General features: G+C 45.6%; 1 protein-coding gene across 2 annotated transcripts in view; it reads right to left on the bottom strand.

Moving 5' to 3' along the window:
• The window catches only part of LOC144489295 (organic solute transporter subunit alpha-like), a 34450-nt gene extending 15024 nt beyond the window's left edge, over nucleotides 1–19426 (bottom strand). For both annotated transcript variants that reach the window (XM_078207165.1, XM_078207164.1), the window contains exons 1-5: nucleotides 19173–19426; nucleotides 13745–13899; nucleotides 11457–11530; nucleotides 11222–11380; nucleotides 1171–1282 (exon numbers count right to left, since the gene is read on the bottom strand). In XM_078207165.1, coding sequence (XP_078063291.1) covers nucleotides 1171–1282; nucleotides 11222–11380; nucleotides 11457–11530; nucleotides 13745–13899; nucleotides 19173–19221 — 549 coding nt within the window. In that variant the 5' untranslated portion in view covers nucleotides 19222–19426. The remainder of the gene's footprint in view (nucleotides 1–1170; nucleotides 1283–11221; nucleotides 11381–11456; nucleotides 11531–13744; nucleotides 13900–19172) is intronic.
• Nucleotides 19427–24035: the final 4609 nt, after the last annotated feature.

Below are 24035 nucleotides of genomic sequence, written 5' to 3'. Positions count from 1 at the left end.
CTATTTAAATACATTTTTCCAAATGAAGAACAAAACTTCCTATCCAATGTCATTCAATATTATATGAATAGAGTTGAAGAACCCATGCAAACTAATTTTTTCATGAAAAAAACCTTGAATAAACCTGGAGTGAATTTCCATATGAAGGATGTTGGGGGCTATTCTCCCCGCCCTGGCCGGGAAACATTAGCAGCAGCAGCCGCTGCCGGAGCCATCAGCTCCATGCCGGAAATCAGTGCGGAGCTGATTACAATATGGAAAACGCGACTTCCATCTGATAGTGGGCCCGGGACTTAAATGTCTGGGCCCGCTAGTGACCCCCCGCCCCCTCCCCCCACCCGCTGGGTGCGAATCACTCCGGCAGGGTTTACTCCTTCTCCCTACTAACAAGGAACAGGCAGCCCAACCCTGCTGGAGGGAAGAGAGGCCATTGAGACCCCTCCAAGGAGGTAGGGGTAAGGGGGGTACCCCTTGGGCAGTGCCAGCCTGCCACCATGGCAATGCCCAAGGGGCACCTTAGCACTGCCCACCAGGCATCCAGTGCTAAGGAGGCGGGGCCAGAGGGGCTAGGGCCTTTAGGGCAGGCAGTTATGGGGGGACCCGCTGCCACTCTGCATTGGGATCGCTGGCAAAGGGAGGGAAGATGGCGATCAGGACTGACCATCCGGGTGGGGAAGGGTCGGGGCTGCCGAGAGCGTTAGGGGTGGTCATTGGGGGGGGAGGATGAATTGGGGAGATCGGAGCTGGCCAGGTGGGGGAAGGGCTGGGGAGATCGGGGCAGGTCCAGGAGGCTAGCGATCTGGGCCAGAAGGCCAGCAATGGGGGATTGCGGGGCAGGCCAGTGATCGGGAGGCTAACAGTGCAGTGTTACTGCGCTGATCTCGGCGCTGACAGACCGGTGCATGCACAGTGGCCTGCTCAGCGCTATGCGGCCAGCCTCTCGGACGGGAATAGGCCCCGACCACAGATTTCCAGAGTGAATCACACTCGGGCAGTCTGTGATGCACAAAGTGTTGGAGATCCATTCTGGCAATCACACAGATTTACTCCCATTTTCCTGCACGTTGGGAACTTGGAATCTTTTTGGGAGAATCCTGGCCGTGGTATTTATTTGAGACTGTTTGCTAGATCTGCCAATTAGAATTGAAACAAGCAAATCTCAGAAATTACCTCTCCGTTGTTATATTTTCCATCAGCCCACAAGACTGCAGAAATGAACTGAAGCAAAGGTTGTAGAATCAGTGTCTGCAAAATGCCAATTCGAAGGATTCTATAAGCTTTTCTGTCAAACAAATAGGCCAGCATTAATAATGAATATTTTAAATATTAGAGTAACAATATAGGTTTACTAATCAAAAGTAAGATGGCATCCCACTTTACATATTTCAAAATTATTCTCTGTTGTTGATATTAACTGATAAAAAAAATGGATAGAATAGCAAGAGTTTGCACCTTATAATATTGGTTCAGTTGTTATCACTCTCATATCTGTGTCAGAATAATGTTAATAGAATTGATCGACGTTGATATAGAAGTCATGAGAGAGGTGTTGCCCTTGGAAAGATACTGAACTGAAACCTTATCTACCAGGTTCAATGAAGAGTACAGGAGGGCACGCCAGGAGCAACACCAGGCATACCTAAAACTCAAGTGTCAACCTGGTGAAGCTGCAACACAAGACTAATTGCATGCCAAACACTATAAGCAGCAAGTTACATTCAGAGCTAAGCAATTGCACCCACCAGATCAGATCTAAGCTCTGCAGCCCTGCCACATCCAGCCATGAATGATGGTGGATAATTAACCAACTCACCGTGGGAGGAGGCTCCACAAATATCCTCATCCTTAATGATGGAGGAGCCCATCACATCCGTGCAAGATGCAAGGCATTTGCAAACATCTTCAGTCAGAAGTGCAAAGTGACTAATCCATCTTGGCCGCCTCGAGGGGATCCCAGCATCACAGATGTCAATCTTCAGCCAACTTCATTCACCCCATCTGATATCAAAAAAAAGCTGAAGGCACTGGATAGTGCAAAGGCTATGGGCCCTGACAATAGTCGTGAAGACTTGTGCTCCAGAACTTGTTGCGCCCCTAGCCAAACTGTTCCAGTACAGTTACAACACTGGCATCTACCCAGCAATGTGGAAACTTGCCCAGGTGTGTCCTGTACACAAAAAGCAGGACAAATCCAACCCAGGCAATTATCACTCCATCGGCCTACCCTTAATCATCAGCAAAGTGATGGAATGGGTCATCACCAGTGCCATTAAGTAGCACTTGCTTAGCAATAGTCTGCTCACTGACACTTAGTTTTGTTCCGCCAGGGTCACTCAACTCCTGACCTCATTACAGCCTTGATTCAAACATAGGCAAAGGAGATGAATTTCAGAAGTGAGGTGAGAGTGACAGCCCTTGACATTAAGGCAGCATTTGACCAAGTGTGGCATCAAGGGGCCCGAGCAAAACTGGAGTCAGTGGGAATCGGGGGAAAACTCTCTGCTGGTTGGAGTCATACCTGGCACAAAGAGAGATGATTGTAGTGGTTGCAAGTCAATCATCTCAGTTCCAGGATATCGCTGCAGGAGTCCCTCAGGCCTTTGGCTGCTTCATCAATGACATTCTGTCCATCATAAGGTCAGAAGTGGGGATGTTTGCTGATGATTGCACAATGTTCAGCATCATTTGTGACTCCTCAAATATTGAAGCAGCCCATGTCTAAATGTAGCAAGACCAGGACAATATTCAGGCTTGCGCTGTTAAGTGGCGAGTAACATTTGTGCCACACAAATGCCAAGCAATGACTATCTTCAACAAGAGAGAATCTAATCATCATCCCTTGACATTCAATGGCATTACCATTCCTCTACCCCCAAAATCAAAATCGTGGGGGGGGGGGGTTACCATTAACCAGAAACTGAACTGAACTAGCCATATAAATACTGTAGCTACAACAGCTGGTCAGAAGCTACAAGTAACTCACCCCTGGATGCCCCAAAGCCTCTCCACTGCTATAAGGCACAAGTCAGGAGTGTGATGGAATAATCCCTGCTTGCCTGGATGAGTGCATGTCTAACAACACTTAAGAAGCTTGACACCATCCAGGGTAAAGCAACCCACTTGATTCGCACCCCATCCACTACCTTAAAACATTCACTCCCTCGACCACTGACACAGTGGCAGAAGTGTGCACCTTCTACAAGATGCACTGCAGCAACTCAGAGGCGCCTTCGTGTTCTAAACACATGAGCTCTACCATCTAGAAGAACAAGGGCAGCAGATACCTGGGAACATCACCACCTGGAGGTTCCTCTCCAAGTCACTCACCATCTTGGCATGGGAATATATTGTAATTCCTTCACTGTCGCTGTGTCAAAATCCTGGAACTCCCTCCCTAACAGCGCTGTGGGTGTACTTACACGTCAGGGAGTGCAGCGGGTCAAGAAGGCAGCTCACCACCACCTTCTCAAGGGTAATTAAGGATGGGCAATAAATGCTGTTCTAGCCAGCAACATTCACACCCCGTAAATGAATTTTAAAAAGCTGGAATATGTAAAATTCAAAGAAGGGGAGTGAGTTCTCCAAGCATACCAATCATTCTCACTGAAAACAGAATATCTGGTCATTCACTTATGCCCACGTTTGTCTAATAACAATGGCTGAACTTCAAAATAATTAATTGACTTTAAAGTCGTATCTGCTACGGGTGGTGAGGAGAGTTGGGTGTGTGTGTGTGGAGGGACGCGGGACCAGGTGGGGGGGGGCAAGGGAGTTTAATGCCAAAAATATGGCAGTATTTTGGAACTTGACTTGTTCCGAGACTCTTCAACACATGTAACAAGGTTCCGTTCAGGAACGAGCAGGAAACCCCTTTGAAGGGGTCAGATCAGACAGTTAAACATCTTGTTGCAATCCCCATAGAGACCGGTAACATTTTAAAATCAGAGAGATAAATGTCCTATTGACCAACTTTAGGGATGACACATCAAGATTTCATGTGTTAAGACATTTTTTGTGACAAACACACTGAAATCAACAATGACTAAACATTTCTTTGCTGGCAACGACAGGAAAGGACAACCAACAACCCCATTTATACATTGAACTGCACTCTCAGCAGAAATGCAGTCATGGGGGGGAGGATTTTGTCAACAGTGTACCAATCCAGATGGTGGAGCCAGAGGTGTGCACCACTCCTTCTCTCTTGCTTTTTCCCCATTTCCTACGTCATTACAATTAAAATGTCACACTCCACGCGAGTGCAATGGAGATGCGTGCAATCACGCGGTGAAGCAGGCTTTTCAGTGGTGAAACCTGCCGTCAGCTAACAGTGCTTTAGTTACGGATGGGTTACAAAGGAGTCTCCTGGACTAACAGGGAGGTTCTGCATCGTGGCCACTTGGATCTCAACCATTTGTAATTGAAACAACTGAGGATTCTTGTTGCCTCTGCCAAGTGGAATTTTATTTCAGTGAAGCAGTTCTATGCTCGAAACTGTTCCAAATTTACATCAACCCCAGGGTGTTACACATAGATGATTTTTCTTTCTCGGGAAACTCCAAGTAACTCTGATTCACATACAATGAGTCAATCAATTGCTGTGATCAACCACAAGAGACCTCCTTTCAACATTTCAATGAAGTCACTTCCCAACAATGCTGCATTACACGAGAATTAAATTATGAACAGAATGCTCCTGATAATTCAATGGTATTGTTTGAATCATAGAATCCCGACAGTGCAGAAAGATGCCATTTAGCCCATCATGTCTGCACCGACTCTCCACAAGGCCATCCCACCCAGGCCCTCCTCTCTGCCCTATCCCTGTAACCCTGCACATTTACCATTGGTAATCCACCTAGCCTCACATCATTGGACACTAAGGGACAATTTAGCACGGCCAATCCCACCTAACCTGCACATCTTTTTTTTCCATGGTAACTTAATTGCAGTGTTAATGTAAGCCTACTTGTGACTAATAAATAAACGTTAAATCTTTGTACTGTGAGAGGAAACTGGTGCACCCGGAGGAAACCCACGCAGACATGAGGAGAACGTGCAAACTCCACACAGTCACCCAAAGCTGGAATAGAACCCAGGTCCCTGGTGCTGTGAGGCAGCAGTGCTAACCACTGTGCCATTGTGCTGCATTAAATAACTTGAACTACTCAACAATCACGAGGCAACATAAATAAAGTCAGAGTCTCATGAGTTAAGTTCGATTTCAGAGAATTGGACACATAACATTAGCTGCCATTTAGTGCAGTACTGAGGATGTGCTACACTACTAGAGATGTGGGGCTGGATTTTCCTCCAGAGTCAGGGATATAAGAAATCACTGTATAATAACCTCAGAAAATCTCAAGAAAGGCATTGAATATTATTGAAATCTTATGAAGCCAGCTTGTAGGACAGCTAGCTGATTGGAAAACCAAGGATAGGCCTATTATCAAGGTCAGGGACATGTGTCTAGCACAGACAGCCTGGTAAGGTCAGATCTCATAAACGGCACATAAACCGACCAACTGAGGAAAGGTTAAAAACTGCCTCTCGAGAAGGAATAAATTATTTGGGACAGGAAAGAGTTTTTCCAAAGAGATCCATGCTGGTCATTCTTCCTCAGATGGACTGGGAAAGAAATCTTCCTGGGTCCTCGGTTAGCTCAAGAAAGAAGAGAACAAAAAAGGAGGCTGCAAACAGAACAGATGAGAGAATGCAGCCCCCAGCTTCACCTGTCTGCCTGTGCTCCGGGACCAGTAAGCCATCCTTGCTTTCATAGATCATGGGTGGGATTTTCCAGCTGCACTCGCCTCAAAACCGGAAAATCCCACCCGAGGCCAATGGATCTTTGCATGGTCCACCCCTCACCAGCTACCATTTCCATGGCGGGCTTCTTGTGTGTTTAGCTTATTTTTAAATGGTTGCTTCTTAATAAACCACTTAATAAATTGCTTTAACATCACTTGTGAGCTTGACCCCTTTTTTGGGTAATCTGAGAGTCTTGGACCAGAATTCTACAGGAACCTGGAGTTGGGAACACTTTCGGATGTCATAGAATCCCGATCGGCCCATCAATTCCACCCAGGCACTATCCCCATAACCCCACGTATTTATCCTGATAATCCCCCTGACACTAAGGGGCAATTTAGTATGGCCAATCAACCTCACCCTCATAATCTTTCAGACTGTGGGAGGAAACCAACGCACCGGAGGAAACCCACACAGACACGGGAGAATGTGCAAATTCCACACATTCACCCGAGGCCAGAATCGAACCGAGGCCCCTGGAACTGTGAGACAGCAGTGCTAACCACTGTGCCGCCATGTTGACTCCCCCCTTACTGCACCAGAACATCAGAAGTAGGCTTCTGACATGACTTTTCAGTGCTGGGCCAATAAGAGCCAGAGGGCCACTTGTCGTCCAATTAAGGATAAGAGGTGCCCCCGCCCTCCCACACTCAGGCTGGAGAAACAAGAGGAGGTCCTTCAGCAAAGACACATTGGGCAACCTCACAGTCCAAGGTTCGAGCTGACAAGGCAAGGTGGGGAAATTGATATACAGAGAGAGAAACCTCTGAGATGTCTTTTGAACACTTTAAAAAAATATATAAAAATAGAAAGAGGCTGCAGCTCCCAGGCGGCTGCAGGAAGGGTTCAATAACCCATTGGAGTACTGGCCCTCAGTCTGCCAGCAGGTGGCAGCCTCCTCACATAGGCCTTGCTGCACAATTCAGGGGACCCGCTTGCTGACTGGAAAGTTCCAGTTACTTTAGGCGCATGGACTTAATGACTTTTATTGGCTTTGCCACTTGTGGGCAGGTTGCAGGCCCCAACCTATCATTTTCAAAACTGTCTCGGGGCGGAACTGTGCACACTGACCTACAGCAGGAGATTTTGGCTCTGCCCTCCAATGGGCTCTCAAGTCCAGCCTGTGCTCTCAGACATCAAACAGAGGACTCTCAGACAGATGTAAATAACCCTGTGACATTACTGTGAGAGGTCTCACAACACCAGGTTAAAGTCCAACAGGTTTATTTGGTAGCAAATACCATAAGCTTTCGGAGCAGAACTCCTTCGTCAGATGGAGTGGATATCTGTTCTCAAACAGTACACAGACACAGAAATCAAATTACAGAATACTGATTAGAATGCAAATCTCTACAGCCAGCCAGGTCTTAAATGTACAGACAATGCGGGTGGAGGGAGCATTCAACACAGGTTAAAGAGATGTGTATTGTCTCCAGACAGAACAGCTTGTGGAATTCTGCAAGTCCAGGAGGCAAGCTGTGGGGGTTACTGATAATGTGACATAAATCCAAAAAGCTGTGGGGGTTACTGATAATGTGACATAAATCCAACATCCCGGTTTAGGCCGTCCTCATGTGTGCGGAACTTGGCTATCAGTTTCTGCTCAGCGACTCTGCGCTGTCGTGTGTCGTAAAGGCCGCCTTGGAGAACGCTTACCTGAAGATCCAAGGCTGAATGCCCGTGACTGCTGAAGTGCTCCCCCACAGGAAGAGAACAGTCTTGCCTGGTGATTGTCGAGCGGTGTTCATTCATCCGTTGTCGTAGCGTCTGCATGGTTTCCCCAATGTACCATGCCTCGGGACATCCTTTCTTGCAGCGTATCAGGTAGACAACGTTGGCCGAGTTGCAAGAGTAGGTACCGTGTACCTGGTAGATGGTGTTCTCACGTGAGATGATGGCATCCGTGTCGATGATCCGGCACGTCTTGCAGAGGTTGCTGTGGCAGGGTTGTGTGGTGTCGTGGTCACTGTTCTCCTGAAGGCTGGGTAGTTTGCTGTGGACAATGGTCTGTTTGAGGTTGCGTGGTTGTTTGAAGGCAAGAAGTGGGGGTGTGGGGATGGCCTTGGCGAGATGTTCGTCTTCATCAATGACATGTTGAAGGCTCCGGAGGAGATGCCGTAGCTTCTCCGCTCCGGGGAAGTACTGGACGACGAAGGGTACTCTGTCCACCGTGTCCCGTGTTTGTCTTCTGAGGAGGTCGGTGCGGTTTTTCGCTGTGGCGCGTCGGAACTGTTGATCGATGAGTCGAGCGCCATATCCTGTTCTTATGAGGGCATCTTTCAGCGTCTGGAGGTGTCTGTTGCGATCCTCCTCATCCGAGCAGATCCTGTGTATTCGGAGGGCTTGTCCGTAGGGGATGGCTTCTTTTACGTGTTTAGGGTGGAAGCTGGAGAAGTGGAGCATCATGAGGTTATCCGTGGGCTTGCGGTACAGTGAGGTGCTGAGGTGACCGTCCTTAATGGAGATGCGTGTGTCCAAGAATGCAACCGATTCCGGAGAGTAGTCCATGGTGAGTCTGATGGTGGGATGGAACTTGTTGATGTCATCATATAGTTGTTTCAGTGATTGCTCACCATGACTCCAAAGGAAGAAAATGTCATCGATGTATCTAGTGTATAGCATCGGTATAGCTCTGCTCCGAAAGCTTATGGTATTTGCTACCAAATAAACCTGTTGGACTTTAACCTGGTGTTGTGAGACTTCTTACTGTGCTTACCCCAGTCCAACGCCGGCATCTCCACATCACATTACTGTGAAGCTGAGCGCAGCTTTTCCAGTACCTTATGTATCCTTCAATCCACAGCAGTAAGACAGTTGGAGCTCTGGTCATATCTCATTGCCTCTTTGTGGGAGCTTGCTGCTGTTAGTCTACAGTAGTCATGATGTGGAGATGCCGGCGTTGGACTGGGGTAAGCACAGTAAGAAGTCTCACAACACCAGGTTAAAGTCCAACAGGTTTATTTGGTAGCAAATACCATAAGCTTTCGGAGCGCTGCCCCTTCGTCAGATGGAGTGAAAATCTGTTCTCTAAGAGTGCACAGAGACACAGAAATCAAGTTACAGAATACTAATTAGAATGCAAATCTCTACAGCCAGCCAGGTCTTAAAGGTACAGATAATGTGGGTGGAGGGAACATTAAACACAGGTTAAAGAGATGTGTATTGTCTCCAGACAGAACAGCTAGTAAGATTCTGCAAGATCAGGGGGAAAGCTGTGGGGGTTACTGATAATGTGACATAAATCCAACATCCCGGTTTAGGCCGTCCTCATGTGTGCGGAACTTGGCTATCAGTTTCTGCTCAGCGACTCTGCGCTGTCGTGTGTCCTGAAGGCCGCCTTGGAGAATGCTTACCTGAAGATCCAAGGCTGAATGCCCGTGACTACTGAAGTGCTCCCCCACAGGAAGAGAACAGTCTTGCCTGGTGATTGTCGAGCGGTGTTCATTCATCCGTTGTCGTAGCGTCTGCATGGTTTCCCCAATGTACCATGCCTCAGGACATCCTTTCCTGCGGCGTATCAGGTAGACAACGTTGGCCGAGTTGCAAGAGTATGTACCCTTGCATACTCTTGCAACTCGGCCAACGTTGTCTACCTGATACGCTGCAAGAAAGGATGTCCCGAGGCATGGTACATTGGGGAAACCATACAGACGCTACGACAACGGATGAATGAACACCGCTCGACAATCACCAGGCAAGACTGTTCTCTTCCTGTGGGGGAGCACTTCAGCAGTCACGGGCATTCAGCCTTGGATCTTCAGGTAAGCGTTCTCCAAGGCGGCCTTCACGACACACGACAGCGCAGAGTCACTGAGCAGAAACTGATAGCCAAGTTCCGCACACATGAGGATGGCCTAAACCGGGATGTTGGATTTATGTCACATTATCAGTAACCCCCACAGCTTTCCCCCTGATCTTGCAGAATCTTACTAGCTGTTCTGTCTGGAGACAATACACATCTCTTTAACCTGTGTTTAATGTTCCCTCCATCCACATTATCTGTACCTTTAAGACCTGGCTGGCTGTAGAGATTTGCATTCTAATTAGTATTCTGTAACTTGATTTCTGTGTCTCTGTGCATTGTTAGAGAACAGATTTTCACTCCATCTGACGAAGGGGCAGCGCTCCGAAAACTTATGGTATTTGCTATCAAATAAACCTGTTGGACTTTAACCTGGTGTTGTGAGACTTCTTACTGAGTCTACAGTATAGCAGTAATCCCTCTGCTCACTATTTTAAACGGTAAGAAGTCTCACAACACCAGGTTAAAGTCCAACAGGTTTATTTGGTAGCAAATACCATTAGCTTTCGGAGCACTGCTCCTTCGTCAGACGAAGATCTGATGATCTGACGAATGATCTGACGATGATCTGACGAAGGAGCAGTGCTCCGAAAGCTTATGGTAGTTGCTACCAAATAAACCTGTTGGACTTTAACCTGGTGTTGTGAGACTTCTTACCGTGTTCACCCCAGTCCAACGCCGGCATCTCCACATCATCACTATTTTAAAGACAGCACTAACTTTTTTTAAAAGTAAATTAAATAATGCACAAAGCAATGTAATGCATGTTATAATTAATGTCACAAAACACAATTTCAACCCAAAGGAGGCTGCTGCAGTGAGCTGTGTCGAAACATGAGAACATTTTTTCAAGAGTTTAATAGTGCGAGAAATTGAGGAAAATATGAAAAAGTGAATAAAAATGCTTGGCGATGAACACTTAACTGCAATAGAAAAGTTCAGATAATTTATGACTAAATCTTATGATGGAATCAGTACCTTGAAATCTTTACAACTGTTACAGAGTGTCATTTTGAATATGAAGTGTTATATAATTGTTTTACTGGCTTTTGTTGAGGGTTCTGAGCATGTGTGGGTTTTGGAGGCTCTTCAGTCTGAGGAGAGTGTTCTACAGCAAGACCGGTTTTACTAGTGCTCATGTTTTCATAGTTATTACTGTAATTACTGTTCTGCTGAGTTATTGCTAAACTTTATTCTTCACTTGCATAAAGAAGTTCCTTCTTTTGCACAATGCATTTGACTACCTTATTTATGGTCTCAAGTCACCACAATAACCCATTCTTCTTGATAATAAATACACTGCAGAATGAATAGGATAGATGTCATTATATTTCGATCCCATTTTATTTGCTGGTGATTGGTTTCACTGTGAGTATGGACACATTGCTCCAAAAGCTGTTTAAATGGTGGATTTTATGGAGTCGTACTCCCAGTGTGGAGCTTTGTTACTGGGGCGTTCAGCCAAATTGCGAATAAATACTACCACCAGAAAATGTGAGGTGTGAAAATTCATCAAATCTACCCTCTGCTGTGTATACTTAATTCTTATTAGAGAATATTGAAGGCATTTATTACATGAAAAATAAAACAATCATGAATAAACGTGTTTACCTGTTTATCCTGATTTTTGGAAGACAGGTGCAGCAACAGCAACAAGGTCCCACATTTAGTGCAGCGTCCACATACTGCAGCTTATCAATGGCTTCAGTTACTCCGCCAAGGTAACGTACAGTAAGGTGGAAGAAACCAAACAAAGCGATACATGCGTAACTATAAAGCAGGGGGAAAAAAATCAGATTAGGGGCGAAAACTGAGTTCACAAAAGTACTGTTTTAATTATACTTACACAGCTGCCACAAAGTCAACCAAGGTTCCAGCTCGTGGAACAAACATCCCCAATTGGTAGGCAACGGTGGTTACCTAAGTAAAAGAAAACATGAGCTTTTGCTGAAAGTTCACTATTTACACTACCAAAACTAGTTACTACACGCGAAATGCATTTCGATGAAACTACACTTAAATTGCACCTAGCTGTAATGAAAATATCAATCCATACTCAACACCATTTTCCACAATATGAGTCACTTTTACATTTGTAGATGCTCAAAGGACAAAAATGTACAAGTGCTTTAAACAATAAAATAGATAATAACAGGGATGGAATTTTATTTTTTGTAATGTATTTGATCCACGTTTAGTTAGTTAATTTCAGCCAGGGAGACAATTGTTCTTCAATGCTGCTGGTCTCCCAACACTCCTCACCCGGCACGGTTAGCATTGTTGCCTCACAACGCCAGGGACCCAGGTTCAATTCCGACTGTCTGTGTGGAGTTTGCACGTTCTCCCCGTGTGTGCATGGGTTTCCTCCAGGTGCTCTGGTTTCCTCCCACACTCCAAAGATGTGCAGGTTAGGTGGATCAGCCATGCTAAATTGCTCCTCAGTGTCAGGGGGACTAGCAGGGCGCAGGGTAAATACGTGGGATTACAGGGATAGGGTCTGGGGAGGATTGTTGTTGGTGCAGGTTTGAGGGGCTGAATGGCCTCCTTCTGCACTGTAGGGATTCTATGAATTATAGTGAACTCTGTTGGAAAGCGCATTTGTGTGAATTTTATTTGATTGCATACTGGCATCGAAACTTGCTGGAAAAATAATGGCATGTTAAAGTACACACCATTATTAATGGACAAATTAGCCAGCAAGTTCAGGGGATTGAGAGATATTTCCTGAGCTGCGAATCTACAGAATTTGCCAGTAGAATTCTGCCACTCCATCCTTTATGTTGCATTAATATCATCTTGTCTGTTGTTTTTAAGAAATTGCTGGATTTGCACATTGCTCATTAAACTCATCATAGACAATTAGGGCTGAAAATAAGCAGCGTATGTAGTTTTTTAACAATTTAAACTATTCACATACATTCCGACGTGTATTAAATTGGGTTTTTCAGGCAGTGGGCCTTGGTGCCCTGTTTTGCACTCTACATCCCTCCCAAAAGAAGGTGTAATGCACAGAAACAGCCAGTTCCCACCGGCTAGGTTCACATATAAAGAGCAGTCCCTTGGGCAAGGTGTTAACACCATTGGAACTGCACCCAACCAAAGGATCAATTTTAACCCAGTGGGTTTAAGATGGGAAGGGGAGTTGAGCAAATCTGAGTCCACTTGTCCTAAGTCTCAGGACCATCAGTCCTGGGCTCCAACTGGCCAATTTCTTTCCTAAAACAGAGAGACTGCCAGCTGACACGACTCAGGCAGTTATTTACTTTCACTTGCATGGAGTTCCTCTTCATCCTTCCCACATATCTGCTGAGCTGCTACACCCTAGCGGAAAAGACACGGCAGCTCCCCCACTCAGGCTGCAGATAAAACGCCATAGGGTCCCATTGACCGCAAAGGACCAAATTAACACACCCATGAAGCACTTGTCTGCCAGCCACCCCATTTGCCATATAAACCAATGGGGTTAAGATCGTATACTGTTGGGAACAAAGTGGGAAATGGGGTGGCTCCATTTTAACAGCTGCTGCACCCTCCTAGCCAGCAGTAAAACTTCACATTTTGCTCCCAAATGTCAGAAATGGCACCAAGAATATTCAATACAATCGTGGAAGAACTTCCACCTTATTTTACAAGTTGAATGATTTGAATTTTAATGTAGAATATGTTGAGCCTCTCAGTTGCAGTCCAGTAAGAAAAGATGACGCAAATCCAGCTTCTTCCCAAACTCACTTTATTCTCTTTTACAGCTCCACGTATACACCTGCCCCCTCCAGTGCCACCTGTAACCCCTTTATATATCCCGGTGAGTACAATTAACATACAAATTAGGTCTAAAGTGGAAGGTTGCAGTTAGCCCATTCCTAACAGAATATTCAGGAACCAAAGATGATGGAAATATCATCCTCTGTTTACAGTAACTATTGATGTGGAAGCTAGTGGCATTTGCTACCAAATAAACCTGCTGGACTTTAACCTGGTGTTGTTAGATTCCTTACAGTAACTATTGCCAGTGTTTTGAAATTTTATCACCATTAATACCTAAAAGCAGCTGAATCATAATGTGCAAATATCACTGCAAACACAAGTATCTGTATAATGCATCTGTATAACACTTAATCAGAGCGTGCTACTTACAGGGAATAAGCCAAGCACCAATAGAGTCTTCTCCCTGATTAAGTCATTTTCGATGTTATGGTGTAAATAGGTCCATAGTTCAAAGAAAATCGCGTAAGTGGCAACTGCTACAATATTGAGTATGACCATAAAGGCAATGTCAGCATTAGTGAGACCTATTGAGAGAAGAAAATTAAATGCATCACAATTGAAAATTTAATCAAAGCTTGAGGTTAATAGTGTATTCAATATTGATTTATACTAAATGTCGATCCATGTGAAAGTTAAATAAATTACTCTGAAGTTCCCTCCATTGTGTGTGTCTAGTAAACCAACATATAAGGAATGCTCTTGACATGATGGACTAAATTCTCTATGGGCTAAATGGCAAGCAGGCCACCAAATGGGAATATCACTTGGCCATATGACTCCACCACTGGCATTTTCACCTTGGGGTCCTCATTTTCTTATTGAGGGCAATTTTGGATCACTAATTTTCTTTAGTTGTTCTTGTGACGTGAGCATGGCAGGCAAGGCGAGCAGTGATTACCCATCCCTAAGTGAGAAGGTGGTGGTGAATCACCTACTTGGATTGGCACAGTCCATGTGGCATAGCAGCTTGATGAAACCAAGTGGCTTGTTGGACTATTTCAGAGGGCAGGGAAGAGTCAGCTACATTGCTGTGGAGCTGGAACCACGTGTAGGCCAGGCCAGAGATGGATGGATGATTTTCTCACCAAAAGGGTATTAGTAAAGCAAATGGATTGTTTTTTTTAATGACGATTGAGCAGTTTTATCATCATTATTAATGAGATTAGCATTTTATTCCAGATTTCTTAATTAAATTTAAATTCCCTCCGCTGCCATGGCGGATTTGAACTCATGTCTCTGGAGAATTAGCCCAGTGGCATTCCCACTAAGCTACCAACATCAAAACTCCTCTTCTTAGGTTTACTGCTGCTGGGAGGAGCATAGGAGCAGGAGTAGGCCATTCAGCCCTTTGAGCCTGCCCCACCATTTAACTGAATGGCTACCTTTTTTTTAGAAGTGCAGGTAGACCACATCAACTTCATGATCCTCATCAATCCTTTCTATTACCTCATCAATAAAACTCGAGCACATTAATTAATATTCCCTTAAAAATCTGTGCTGGCTTTCATTAATTAAGCCACATTTGTCCAAGCAAAGGTTAGTTTGGTCCTGAATGATTGCTTCTGAAACGTCCCCACCATCCAGGTTAAACTGAACAGTTTGCAGTTGCTGGGCTTATCCTTACAATTTTTTTTGAACAAGGATGTAACTTCAGTAATTCCCCAGTTCTCTGGCACCACTTGTGAGTGTGAGAAAGATTGGACAATTATAGCCAGTGCCTCTGAAGTTTCCAGTCTGTCTTCGTTCAATGTCCTTGGATACATCTTTTCCGATGCTCGTGAATGATCATTTTCAAACACAGCCAGCCTGTCCAATACCTCCTCATTTACACCCATTGTCTCAACTACCTCTTCTTTCACTATGACTTAGGTAGCATCTTCTTCTTTGATAAAGGCAGATTCAAGATTTTGAATATCTCAGCCGTGTCCTCTGCCCCCACTCATAGATCCCCTTCAGTGCAGTCCTGAGCGACTCCTCACAGTGTTCGAGTACAAGTAAGATGTCCAAATTCCAGTATGTTGGGACCGAAGCCTCTGCCGGATTTTAGATTTTCCTGGAGTTTGGATGTCCAAACTGTACAGTTCCCGCATCTAATAAAGATTCCGAGTAAAATAACAAACCCTGAAACTGATACAGACCCAAAGCCTGAAACAGACCCCGGAACTAATACAACATGCCATTGCAAAAATGTCCAAAGGACAGCTAGGATTGGGATGTCCCACCTGTTTTATGTTTTGTATGAGCCATTAAACTTAGGCTCTTTCTGCCTGTTCAATTTAATCTAAAAGATCCCATGGCAGAAGGATATGGACAGGGTAAGTGAGAGAGCAAGAATATGGCATAAGGAATATAATATGATATAGTCAACAGGAGAAACAATTTGTCAGTGTCGACCTTGTCAAGCCCATTCTGAACCTTGTTTGTTTCAGTGAGATCAACTTCTAAACTCCAGAGAGCATGGGCTTAATTTACTCAGCCTTGCATCATAGGACAACCCCTCATCCTTGTACCCAATCTATCGAATCTTCGCTGTACTGCCTTGAGGAAAGTATATCCCTCCTTAGATATGGAGACAAGGTCTGATCTCGCCATTTAACGAGATCAAGGCAGATCTTCTACCTCAACGCCATCTTCCTGTATTGTACCTGTATCCCTTTATGCCATTGGTGTATAGAAATCTATAGGTCTCTGCTTTAAACATACTCAATGAGCCCTCTTGCATCATCTTTACCAAGGAAGAAGATACAACCCAAATTATAGTGAAAGTTTTACCATCCTCTGACTGAAGAAATTCCTCCTCATCTCGGTCCTAAATGACTTACCTCTCATTCTGAGATTGTGTCCCCTGGTTCTAGACTGTCCCCCCACCCACCTAAACAGGGGAAACATCCTTCCTGCATCAATCCTGTCTCACCAAAGCCCTGTACGATTATAGCAAGACTTCTGCATTCTTGTATTCCTATCCCTTTGCAAGGCCAATATGGCATTTGCTTTCTAGGGTTATATTCTGTATCTGCATGCAGACTTTCTGTACCTGCAAGCAGAATTTCTATACCTGCATGCAGACTTTCTGATTCCTTGTATAACTCTTGTTCCTCTGCTTTATGTTCTTATAGTATTTGAAGGTGGCCTGGACATTCCCCTGACCACCATTAACTCTTCAGCAGACACAGCATTGTTTGTGGGATTGTGCTGTGTGCAATTTAGCAGCTGCATTTGCCTGCACACTAACTGTGATTATGCCTCAAAAATGTTTTAGTTGTGACATGTTTAGATCACCCCAAGGATGAGAAGGTCACCCTTAAAATTGTTCCATTCATTGTGAAAAGCTATAGTTCGAGTACTTTAGATGGGTCAGTTTTTGTCCAATGTGTGCAGGAGCGTTTCCTGACACAGTATGTAGATAGGCCAACAGGAGGTGAGGCCACATTGGATTTGGTACTGGGTAATGAACCAGGCCAGGTGTTAGATTTGGAGGTAGGTGAACACTTTGGTGATAGTGACCACAATTCGGTTACGTTTACTTTAGCGATGGAAAGAGTTATAGCTGGGGGAAAGGAAATTATGATGCGATTAGGCGTGATTTAGGATGCATAGGATGTGGAAGGAAACTGCAGAGGATGGGCACAATTGAAATGTGGAGCTTGTTCAAGGAACAGCTACTCCGTGTCCTTGATAAGTATGTACCTGTCAGGCAGAGAGGAAGTGGTCGAGCGAGGGAACCGTGGTTTACTAAAGAAGTTGAATCTCTTGTGAAGAGGAAGAAGATTTATGTAAAGATTAGACATGAAGGCTCAGTTAGGGCGCTTGAGAGTTACAAGTTAGCCAGGAAGGACCTAAAAAGAGAGCTAAGAAGAGCCAGGAGGGGACATGAGAAGTCTTTGGCAGGTAGGATCAAGGAAAACCCTAAAGCTTTCTATAGGTATGTCAGGAATAAAAGAATGACTAGGGTAAGATTAGGGCCAGTCAAGGACAGTAGTGGGAAGTTGTGCGTGGAGTCCGAAGAGATAGGAGAGGCGCTAAATGAATATTTTTCGTCAGTATTCACTCAGGAAAAAGACAATGTTGTCGAGGAGAATACTGAGATACAGGCTATTAGACTGGACGGGATTGAGGTTCATAAGGAAGAGGTGTTAGCAATTCTGGAAAGTGTGAAAATAGATAAGTCCCCTGGGCCGGATGGGATTTATCCTAGGATTCTCTGGGAGGCTAGGGAAGAGATTGCAGAGCTTTTGGCTTTGATCTTTATGTCGTCATTGTCGACAGGAATAGTGCCAGAAGACTGGAGGATAGCAAATGTTGTCCCCTTGTTCAAGAAGGAGAGTAGAGACAACCCTGGTAATTATAGACCAGTGAGCTTTACTTCTGTTGTGGGCAAAGTTTTGGAAAGGATTATAAGAGATAGGATTTATAATCATCTAGAAAGGAATAATTTGATTAGGGATAGCCAACACAGTTTTGTGAAGGGTAGGTCGTGCCTCACAAACCTTATTGAGTTCTTTGAGAAGGTGACCAAAAAGGTGGATAAGGGTAAAGCAGTTGATGTGGTGTATATGGATTTCAGTAAAGCGTTTGATAAGGTTCCCCACGGTAAGCTATTTCAGAAGATACGGAGGCATGGGATTGAGGGTGATTTAGCGATTTGGATCAGAAATTGGCTAGCTGTAAGAAGACAGAGGGTGGTGGTTGATGGGAAATGTTCATCCTGGAGTTCAGTTACTAGTGGTGTACCGCAAGGATCTGTTTTGGGGCCACTGCTGTTTGTCATTTTTATAAATGACCTGGATGAGGGCGTAGAAGGATGGGTTAGTAAATTTGTGGATGACACTAAAGTCGGTGGAGTTGTGGATAGTGCGGAAGGATGTTGCAGGTTACAGAGGGACATAAATAAGCTGCAGAGCTGGGCTGAGAGGTGGCAAATGGAGTTTAATGTGGAAAAGTGTGAGGTGATTCACTTTGGAAGGAGTAACAGGAATACAGAGTACTGGGCTAATGGTAAAATACTTGGTAGTGTGGATGTGCAGAGAGATCTCGGTGTCCATGTGCATAGATCCCTGAAAGTTGGCACCCAGGTTGATAGGGTTGTTAAGAAGGCGTACGGTGTGTTAGCTTTTATTGGTAGAGGGATTGAGTTTCGGAGCCATGAGGTCATGTTGCAGCTGTACAAAACTCTGGTGCGGCCGCACTTGGAGTATTGCGTACGGTTCTGGTCACCGCATTATAGGAAGGATGTGGAAGCATTGGAAAGGTTGCAGAGAAGATTTACCAGGATGTTGCCTGGTATAGTGGGAAGGTCTTATGAGGAAAGGCTGAGGGACTTGAGGCTGTTTTTGTTAGAGAGAAGAAGGTTAAGAGGTGACTTAATAGAGGCATATAAGATGATCAGAGGATTAGATAGGGTGGACAGTGAGAGCCTTTTTCCTCGGATGGTGATGGCTAGCACGAGGGGACATAGCTTTAAATTGAGGGGGTAATAGATATAGGACAGATGTCAGAGGTAGGTTCTTTACTCAGAGAGTAGTGAGGGCGTGGAATGCCCTGCCTGCAACAGTAGTGGACTCGCCAACATTAAGGGCATTTAAAGGTTCATTGGATAAACATATGGATGATATTGGAATAGTGTAGGTTAGATGGGCTTTAGATTGGTTTCACAGGTCGGCGCAACATCGAGGGCCGAAGGGCCTGTACTGCACTGTAATGTTCTATGTTCTATGATTCACAAACTATCCTTTTCAGAAAGTGAACACTGGGAGACTGGATGGCTTTTAAGATTTAAAACCATAATCCGTGGTCCTACCTTTAATCTGATCTTCAGAACTCGGCAGGTTGTTGCTGCAGTTTGACATGATGGTTGTCGGTGAAACAAAAGGCTGTTCAAGGAACTTCAGACAAGACTAAATATTTTAGAACAGTTAAGGACTGTACCGATTTCCTCCCAGTAAATGCATATATTGTTGCAGCAAAGTTGAAATAATTGCTTATACACAGAATATTTTCAAAGGGACTTCCCTGTGATTCATCGTTGAAGTAAAATAAACACTGCAATCGGGAGCAGCATACTTTGTCTCTAATAAAACGGAACCAGAAGTAATATGAGGAAAAGTGAACTTTGTAATTTAACCCTTTGAGTAAATACTAAGGGTCTTTCTGGGTGCTTTCAAGGCACTGCACACATACATTTTTCTTGCACACAACATCTGAAACCACAAATATTTCTTTGCAGTATTCCCTGAATGAACTGAAAAAAATCATAAGTGTGAGGTATTGTTCCAATAATTACTGTCTGCAGTGGGTTAAAATATTGTTAGTTGGAGACTGGTACCGGTCAGCAGAAACAAACAAACGTCATGCTGGTGGAATGTCATGTCACAGTGAAACTCAGAATAAGGACAAATGGAATATTACAAAATGCTGAAATGTCAATGTGTAATCAGTCTAAAGATAGAACCCTGGAGGATCTACACAGGCAATGGGGAAGTAACAAACAGGATCTCCTTGTACTTCATAGCAGAAAACGTGGGTCTGATTCTCCCAAAAAAATTTTATGTGCTGAATTGGCGGGAAAAATGATGTAATTCACGACTGTGTTTTCCGTGGGAGTTCAGACTCGAATCTCCCACACTCTGTGCAATGCAGAGGTCACAATTGTGAATCTCATTAAAAGCTCAGGGGGGCGGGGCCTATTCACACCGGAGTCTGTCAGTTCTGGGCCTTTGCGCATGCACAGTGGCCCCAATCTGTTAGCCTGCAGTTTGCTAGCCAGCCCGATCACTGGCCAGCCCGGGACCCTCAGTACTGACCCTCTGACAGTGCGGCGCTCCCTCAGTACTGACCCTGTGACAGTGCGGCGCTCCCTCAGTACTGACCCTGTGACAGTGCAGCATTCCCTCAGTACTGACCCTCTGACAGTGCAGCATTCCCTCTGTAATGACCCTCTGACTGCATTAAGCACTGCTCCTCGCGACACCCTCACGGCCCGATCACAGCCCGATCGTGTCCTGGGGCACTATAATCTCCAGCCCCCCCCCCCGCCAGCAGTGACAATCCTCCCCCACCACCCCCCAGCAGACCCCCGCACCCCGCCATCGGTGACGCCCCCCCCCCCCCAGGAGGTAGACACACCTGGCAGACAATTCACCCCCCCCGCCCAGCTTGCCCCGATCACTGGCCTCCCACCAGCCCAGACCGATCCTATCTGCAGAATGGCAGCGGAACTCTCACCCTCCCCAATCGCCCCCTTTGCCCCGTCCACAACAGGCTTCACCCTTTGGCCCTGCACCATGGCCCTGCCCATAATAGGCCCCGCCCCATTGACCCCATCACTTGGTCCCACCCACAATAGGCACCATCCCAGGCCACACCCCCTTGGCACTGCCCCCAAGGCCCCACCCCCAGCTAGCCCCGATGTCTGGTGGGCAGTGCCAAGGTGCACCCTGGGCATGGGCACTTTTCCCCTTGGGCAGTGCCAGCGGTACAGACTGGCACTGCCAAGGTGCCCATGCCCAGGGGGCACCACCCCCTCACCGCCCAACCCACTGGGGGGCCTAGAAATGCCTCCCCATAACTCTGGCGGGATTTCCCGCTGTTCCCCGCAAGTGGGTAACTACTCTAAACCCCACCGGAGTGAAATACTCCTGGCGGGGTGGGAGATGCTGTCGGGGCTCGGAGATTCCGTGCCGGGCCTGATAATCACATTTGAATAACATTAAAAACAGATTTAAATCACTTACCTTGTCTTCCCGCCAGTTTCCAGCGTGGTCCCCACTGCGCCTGGTCTCCTGCTGTGGGAGACCCGTATGCATCTGGACCGCATGTGCGAATCTCGTGAAGTGGCCAACATGCAATTCTCCCAACCCAAGGCACCAAAAAACATCCACGTCGGGATGGCAGGATCGGGTGCAATATTACCATCCGAGACCTGAACTGTCACTTTAAAATTGACTTCTGCTCACTGCTTTCTCCAGGCTCATCACTGCTGGTATATAAAGTATGTGGTTTGATTACAAAGCAGGTAAAAGTTACTTAAAGCTGACTGAAATAAATGAAATAAATCGATGGATTTGGAGATAGCAATGAGGACCATCGGAGGATACAGCAGGATATAGATCAGTTGGAGACTTGGGCGGAGAGATGGCAGATGGAGTTTAATCCGGACAAATGTGAGGTAATGTACTTTGGAAGGTCTAATACAGATAGGAAATATACAGTAAATGGCAGAACCCTTAAGAGTATTGATAGGCAGAGGGATCTGGCTATACAGGTACACAGGTCACTGAAAGTGGCAATGCAGATGGAGAAGGTAGTCAAGAAGGCATACAGCATGCTTGCCTTCGGGGCATTGAGTTTAAAAATTGGCAAGTCATGTTGCAGCTTTATAGAACCTTAGTTAGGCCGCACTTGGAATACAGTGTTCAATTCTGGTCGCCACACTACCAGAAGGATGTGGAGGCTTTGGAGAGGGTACAGAAAAGATTTACCAGAATGTTGCCTGGTATGGAGGGCATTAGCTATGAGGAGAGGTTGGAGAAACTTGGTTTGTTCTCACTGGAATGACGGAGGTTGAGGGACGACCTGATAGAAGTCTACAAGATTATGAGAGGCATGGACAGAGTGGATAGTCAGAAGCTTTTTCCCAGGATGGAAGAGTCAATTACTAGGGGGCACTAGGGAGTTTAAGGTACAACGGGCAAGGTTTAAAGGAGATGTATGAAGCAGATTTTTTACACAGGGTGGTGGGTGCCTGGAACTTGCTGCCGGGGGAGGTAGTGGCAGCAGATACGGTAGTGACTTTTAAGGGGTGTCTTGACAAATACATGAATGAGATGGGAATAAAGGGATATGGTCCCCGGAAGGGTAGGGGGTTTTAGTTAAGTCGGGCAGCATGGTCGGTGCAGACTTGGAGGGCCGAATGGCCTGTCCCTGTGCTGTAATTTTCTTTGTTCTTTGAAGGTAAAGTGCTAGATAACACGTGTAAGTGGGAAAGGATGAGTTTACGCAACTATTATATTAATTAAAATAGTCATATTAATTTGGTAAGCTTGGTTGAACAATAGTTGATTCAGGACATATTTCCCTCTTACATGCACAGGATAATGAGCATGGGTCAAGACTGCTTGATTTCCCATGAATTACTTTCATGGAAAGAAAATCAAATGGATTTCATTTTGGGTGTGTAAATCTCAGATGATTTTCCTCTATCCACAGCAGTCGTATTGATACTTGATGCCCAATCGAAATAAGAGAATAATCTGTGCCCTTTTCTTCCTCTGTGACCCACTTTGTACTTTTAAGGTTACAAGAATTATGCCTCAGATCCTTGGTAATACAGAACATGCGTTTGGCTGAAAGCCAAATTCTCAGTTCTCACTGGTGGTGGGTGTGAACAGCCAGGGATTTCTTGTCACAGTTATAGTTAACCTTGCTGAGTTAGATCATAGAATCCTACAATGCAGAAGGAGGCCATTCGGCCCATCAGGTGTGCACCAACTACAACCCCATCCAGTCCCTATCCCCATACATTTACCCTAGCTAGTCCCCCTAACACGAAGGGGCAATTTAGCATGGCCAATCCACCTAGCCCGCACATCTTTGGAGTACCTTTTGAGTAGAGAGAAAACCCTGCAAGGTTTCAGGGCCAGGAAATCTTGTTCAACTCTTGATATTATGCACGAGCAAGTCCGTAAACGGATTACTATCTTTATCCAAATAATTAAATGAATATAGTACTCAGCAGCAAATACACCGCAAATTATCCTGTTTCTCCTCTTTGCAGACCTTGCTCAATGAAAGATCAATGGGTGGTCATTTTAACCGCACCCATCTGGCAGGGCCTCATTGAATCCGGCCGGCAGCCCACCCAAGTTTACTTTCCACTGGGAAATACCTAATAGCGCTTCACCATTTCAGGAAGTGAGTGATCCTAGGCTGATTGTAGGTGGATTCCAGTCATGAGGTGCCCTTCCTTCCCGTGGAACTAACATCATGGGGTGGATTTTACAGGGGGACGGATGACCCATGCCCTCCCTCCACCAAGTCAAACTGGCGAACAGTGATAATACATTGGAGTAGCCTACATATGGTGAGGCAAGGACTTCTGTTCCTCTTGCCCAGGGACAGGAAGGCCCACCCAAGGGAACCAATCTGATAGGCTGAGGGCTCTGTATTCTCAGCAGTGCCAGAGAAAGTAATGGTCACAGCTGAGACGACAACCAGTGCCCACAAAGAAAAGATGGCTGCAGGCAGGCCCAGCTGGGAAACCCAGTGATGTGGAGAGGATTTGGTGAGGGTTGTGTTGGAGAGGCTGGGTGGAGGGAAATGGAGGCGTGGTACCCTCCTGGGGAACAGGTGTCCCCAAAGGAGGTAGCCGACTTCCTGCCCACCAGCAGCCCATGCAGAGGCTAAACGGCCTATTCATGTTTCTCTGATAGTGCCATGACTTGTCAGAATTTTCCCAGCATATAAAATACTGCAGCTTCTTCACCTGAGGCTGTTTCTGCTCTGGATGATCCAAACTAGACACACAATTGACACATCTGTACCTTGGCAATAATCTAAAACCTCTATTTTCACACTCAGTAAAATGAAAATCAGTCCCATGCTGAAATGTACAAGAACATTGATTTCAGACCAAGGCTTTCTAAAACTTTTAGGGAACTGCCCC

This window comes from Mustelus asterias, unplaced genomic scaffold, assembly GCF_964213995.1.
Source record: "Mustelus asterias unplaced genomic scaffold, sMusAst1.hap1.1 HAP1_SCAFFOLD_2103, whole genome shotgun sequence".
Lineage (NCBI taxonomy): Eukaryota > Metazoa > Chordata > Chondrichthyes > Carcharhiniformes > Triakidae > Mustelus > Mustelus asterias.
This window is presented reverse-complemented; position numbering and strand designations above follow the sequence as displayed.